At 35.9% G+C, this 5,970-nt stretch overlaps 1 protein-coding gene across 1 annotated transcript; it reads right to left on the bottom strand.

Annotated features, from left to right (window-relative positions):
• Window positions 1–4,578: 4,578 nt before the first annotated feature.
• On the bottom strand, window positions 4,579–5,968 carry LOC127849055 (fibrinogen-like protein A). Its single transcript, XM_052381778.1, has one exon. The coding sequence runs from the start codon at window positions 5,878–5,880 to the stop codon at window positions 4,579–4,581; it is 1,302 nt and encodes a 433-aa protein (XP_052237738.1). The 5' UTR covers window positions 5,881–5,968.
• Between the last annotated feature and the right edge of the window lie 2 nt (window positions 5,969–5,970).

Below are 5,970 nucleotides of genomic sequence, written 5' to 3'. Positions count from 1 at the left end.
TGGTAAGCACCCCTACGCCTTCAAAATTTAAAGGGACGCCGCATATGCAGAACATAAGGTTGCTATGAGAATATATACATATTCATTAAATGTATAGACCGACAATTTAAGGGCGACGTGGGAATTGAAAGGACGTTGAGCGAACCGGTATGATATTTTTTAAAGTATGACAATACGGTTATGTTTTCATCAACCAGGATCAACATACTATTGAGCAATACCACCTTACTGATTTACCAACCCTGCCAATGGCCCTCCAAAAGTCCCATAAATTATGGCAAATAGTTAAGGTACATTATAATACAATTTTAAATTGATAATAAAATGAATATTTAAATTGATAATAAAAAGAAATCATTATTTAAAACGTCAACAAATGTTACCTGAAATGAGAGTGTGGTTTAATACCTTGATAATTCAATAGTTATTGGTAGATTTAGTAGGCCACGTTAATGGCCACCTTAATTGCTTTATTAACAGTAATTAATCAATTGTATTATTTAAAACACAATTCCGTGAATTGCTACAAATATAAAACATACACATTTTCTTCAATTTCCAAATGTTTTGAAATTCATATAAATGATCCCAATTATTCCAAAATGTATTATCAAAATTTCAAAACTTCTTGTTTTTAAGACTGTTGTAGAAAAATTTGCATGGCTATTACAACTACTATTATAGCTAATATTGTTTGCAATATTAAATGCTTGTGTAAGGTAGGATGTAGTGTGACCAGGCAAACACTGACGCACAGTGACAGCTGTGCAATTTATGCACTTATGTTCGAATCGTAGCCATTCAAGCTCTTGTAAAAGTGCCAAAATGAAAAAGTCACGGAATTTTTCTTTCTTTTTTAAATAGCGCTTATGTAGAGAACTGAAATTTGGGAGATATAACTTTAAACATTTGAACTCGAAATAATAATATAATAATAATAATAACAATAATAATAATAATAATAATAATAATAAGAAGAAGAAGAAGAAGAAGAAGAAGAAGAAGAAGAAGAAGAAGAATTAAGTACGTGATTTAGTACGTTGTTATTTATGTATTTATTGTATGTATGTGATATGTTGATATGTTAATTTGCGTGCGTATGTGAGCAAAGTCATGTAATTGCGGATTGTGCCAGTAAAGTGAAACTGAAAGCATCATACTAAAAGTAGACGTGGATGTGGAAAGTAGTTGCAAACGGATTTCGTATTGTCTTTTGAATGCTTCGTTATTAAGCGGTGATGATTAGTGGATGAAAACAGTGAATGCATGTAAAGTGCACTATAATGTGCGTTAAGTGCACTTGTTAAACGTTGCGTATGTGTTTGTTGTGGGCATGCGCTAGTGGGTGGTTAAGTATGGTTATTTTCACATTTGTCGCGGAGGATTCATGAAATTGTCGATGCATCACGATTTATGGCGAAAACCCACTAAGATATTTGCTTCATGTGGAGATTGTCGAAAGACGTGCCTATTTGTAAAACGTTGTTTTGTCTTCTGGATGAAAAGCCATTTCGCGATCGCGTCCATTCCTTTAGTGGTTATCAACTGTTTCCTAAGTGTGCTTGTGTGTGTGTGTGTGTGTGTGTGTGTGTGTGTGTGTGTGTGTGTGTGTGTGTGTGTGTGTGTGTGTGTGTGTGTGTGTGTGTGTGGTGTGTGTGTGTGTGTGTGTGTGTGTGTGTGTGTGTGTGTGTGTGTGTGTGTGTGTGTGTGTGTGTGTGTGTGTGTGTGTGTGTGTGTGTGTGTGTGTGTGTGTGTGTGTGTGTGTGTGTGTGTGTGTGTGTGTGTGTGTGTGTGTGTGTGTGTGTGTGTGTGTGTGTGTGTGTGTGTGTGTGTGTGTGTGTGTGTGTGTGTGTGTGTGTGTGTGTGTGTGTGTGTGTGTGTGTGTGTGTGTGTGTGTGTGTATTTCATTGGCATCGACGTTGACAGACGAGAGTTTGTGGTGCATTTATTGAAGTACATGGATTTTGTCGAAATCCCACTGCCGAATCCCCGAGTTCGCTTGCATTTGGGCGAATGAGATTTTCTTAGAAGCTGCGTGACATACGTTTTTGATTGCATCTTTCGGGATAAGATCGATTGATCTTTAAAACTGATACTAGCCTTGCACACTCTGATGTAAAGAAAAAAGAAAAAGCAGGACCATAAACGTCGTCCGTTCCATATTTGGGAATTAAATGCAGAGTAAACTAAAGCGTAAATGCCATTCGATATAATCTTGACCAGTCAGGCAGCCCCAAATCGTATATTGACCGAAGCCGCATACAGTTTGAGGCTGCCTGGCTGGCCACTATTATGCCGCTGGACCTGACGTGGGTTTCTCATTTTCCCAGAGTGTACCGAACATTTTGTCCTGTGTATCAATCAGTGTATAATCAACGATTTTAATAGCAATCAAGATATTGATCTTTAAAACTGATACTAGCCTCGCACACTCTGATGTAAAGAAAAGGCAGGACAAATGCTCGTTACAATGCTGTTACTTAAAGTGATATTATGGGCATTTTCACTGTTGAATTGAGCTGAAAAGAATTAACACGTCAAAAGAGTTAGTTAAAATGTGCTTACTGACCAATTATCTACAACTCATCTTGCTACCAGTTGTTTATACAAAATATTTATTATATTCGATATTTTACATGACTCACCCAGTCCTCTAAGCCGAAATGATCCGTAAAACAAAATAGTATCTTTGTGTCGTTTGAACGAATCTGCATAATATCACTTTAATAGTAAAAAAACAACAACATTTTAACGCATAACTTTTTTATTTGTGCTTGAAAAACAACAATTTTAATAAAACATAAACAGTGTTGTTAAAAAGTTTGAAAACAAATTTGAAAAAAACTCAAAAATAAAAAAGTTATTAATTTAAAAAAAAAAAAAAATACATATGTATCATATAACAAAAAAAAATCAATTTTTTGTTTATATTAAAACATAAACCGTTTATAGTGTGAAAAAAAAGTTTGGAAAAAAAAATGAAAAATGATAAAAAATGAAAAAGTTATAAGCAAAATATGTTTTGCAATAAGCACCCTTTTCATACAAACGTCCTATTTACGTGCACAAACGAAATACGCTCGCTCGCTCGTTCGCTCGTTCCATCGAAATCAAACAATAAGATAGTGAAATCTATATGAATTTGGCTCGCTGAATCTGAATCCGGTGTTTATTTTCTGATATATTGATCCGTTAAAGAATTATTGCTTTTAAATGGTAAAATTCGATAAGAATGCAGCACAGTTTTAACAGAAGCTCAAAATCCAGTATAGCTTAAATTCCAGTGAAATAAAACAATAAGATAGTCCAATCTATGTGATTATGTCTCCCGGAACCCGAATCCGGTGCTACTTTTGCGATATCTCGACCCCTTAAAGAATTATACTGCACGGGGCTATCAGCACGTGCTTATAAATTATGCACCCAATATGCTCATAACAATGCCTTAATGGTAAAGAATACATTTAAATAAATGCTTATCAATCACTCATTTAGTCAGTCAGTCACTCAATCGTTCAGTCAGTCAGTCACTCAATCACTCACTCCTTCACTCAATCACTCCCTCACTCAATCAGTCAGTAACTCAATCACAAAGTCACTCACTCAGTCAATCAGTCATTTAGTTTCACGGATCAAGATTTTGGTATTAATTATCAGTAAGCCCTTAAATGTTAGTGTAAGTTCGTTCGCACTTTTGTGTTTGAAAAGACAGGCAAGCAAATAAGCAATGATCATACAGGTATGGTCCCACTGGATATTTTTACACTCAAACCTTACTACAGTGGGATGTACACTTGTTGACTTTTCTGACGCACCGCTCACTTGGAGACTTTTCTAAACCAACATTTATCAAACTGACTAACTCACTTATGAGTCAGTATTGTATATGTGATAATTTGACTACATTTTGTGCAAGCTCAAGATAAAAGCATACATCCGCGACGATCATACGCTTTAGCACGTGTGGTATGTAGCCTGCAAAATGCCAACTGCGCGGTTGAGTTCCAGAAATATTCATTCGAACAATACTGTTTTTGAATTATTTTTATGTTATCTTAGCGTTACAACCCACTTAAAATGACATCCAAATAAAATTAACATTATATCGCGTTTCACAATTTCCAGCTGCAGCAAGATGAAACAATACCTACCCCACGTGCTTAAGCGTCTGATTGTCAGGGAAGAATGATTTTATCGTGAGCGTCCACAGAATGGTGTAAAATGATAACATTTACAATTTTAAGTCTAAATCATTACTTACACTTGAGACATTCGTGTTTGAAAAATACTTGTTTGAAGATTATTGCGTTAGAAAAGTCTTCAATTGTAGATGTAGCGCACCAAATTTACATGATAGTTGAATTTCACTTGAAATACAAATGTAAAGCATTTATACGCGACAGGGTTTTCACAGGTGACTTCTAAGACAGTTATACATGAAATGTGTTTACTAATATCATGCAATATTTTATTGTACATCAAAACATTAAAACAATCGATACAATACGAATGACAATCATTTTTTTTGCTCCAATGGAAATACTTTATCAAGTCATATCTCCGTCTTAATGTGCGTTCTTAGCGCATGCTCATTTGCACAAATTTTAAAGATGTGTACCACCCAGTGATCGTGGACCAGTGAATTCCTTCCGAATTAGGCACGTAATCTTTTTCCTTGAAGTATTTACCGTTAAGATATACGCTGAAACAGGCATCAAACCACCAACCTCCCACCCAACGGCATGCACAACAACCGTCATCCCATCGGTCATTATCTCTATCGAAAGTTGAAAACGACCGACCGTTGTGAATACCATTACTCATTAATAAACAGTCTCCTGCGTCCCCAGTGTATCCGGACAGATGGAGCTTATACTTCTCAGACTCTGATGATATTTTGAACTCAGAATACAGCGCATATCGCTTCGTTCCATTGAACATCTCCATATCAATCCTCAGCTGTCTCGGTGTGTCCTTAGTCAGCTGGTAGACATGGTCATTGCCTAGCCAGAATTCACCACTTAAGTCACCGAAGCCAGCTTTGTAATCTGCCCAAGTGCGATTGAAATCTACAGACCCATCTTTCCTCCTCTGTATAACTATCCATCCCTTGTTCGTGGAGTCCACATAACAATAAACTTTCACGCCCTGTGGAAACGCATCGGGATATATTGTATATTCACCACTCTTAACTACACTGTCACAGGATTTAGGAATTAAATTACCAGTTATGTTCTTCAATATTTCATACGACGTTTTTAGTTTGGCAGTATCTGATGTTATCCGAGATATTTCCTGTAATGTATTCAATGAACGGTTCGTGAATGACTCATTTAAATGCATTAAACCGTCGTTGAAGTAAGAACGCGCGTGATTTATATCTTTTTTACACTCAGCATATGTCTTTTCCGCATTGTTTAATCTAGAATCCATGTTAATAAAACTTTCGCTGACATTTCTGATTTCCAAATCATGTTGTTTTTTCATTTCGCGAAATTCCTTTCGTTGCATTGTATTTTCGGATTTTTCTCTCTTAAAGGCCAGCATTAAATTTTCATATTGACTCACAATATCTCCACAATCACACGACGCCTGGTGTGTTTTAGAAACTTGTTCTTCGTCATGTTTTACCACCTGTCCTGAAGATCCCGTAATCCTGGTAGAAAGCGCAGATATGTCCTCTAGTATTAAGTCTATTTCTTCTTTCAGATCCTTTCGTAAATCCCGCAATGCAGCTCCCAAGTCTTCTTCCTTTTTTTCAATTCTATCCAATCTTCTCATTATTCTAGTTAATGATGTTTCACTTGACATTTGTGAAAAAACAGTTGGAAGTAAAACTAAATTTACAATGTACAAGATCATTTTGTATTTAAAATACATTACTATATTTCTTAATACCACACGTGTAATGCACAATAGTGAGACGGAGCTCTGTATTTAAAAACACAAGAAACGCACGGCTTCAATATA

Source organism: Dreissena polymorpha, chromosome 10 (genome assembly GCF_020536995.1).
Source record: "Dreissena polymorpha isolate Duluth1 chromosome 10, UMN_Dpol_1.0, whole genome shotgun sequence".
Lineage (NCBI taxonomy): Eukaryota > Metazoa > Mollusca > Bivalvia > Myida > Dreissenidae > Dreissena > Dreissena polymorpha.
This window is presented reverse-complemented; position numbering and strand designations above follow the sequence as displayed.

Bases quoted from the DNA above. Each gene is read 5' to 3' on its own strand.
- LOC127849055 (XM_052381778.1), bottom strand. From the start codon at position 5,880: ATGTATTTTAAATACAAAATGATCTTGTACATTGTAAATTTAGTTTTA.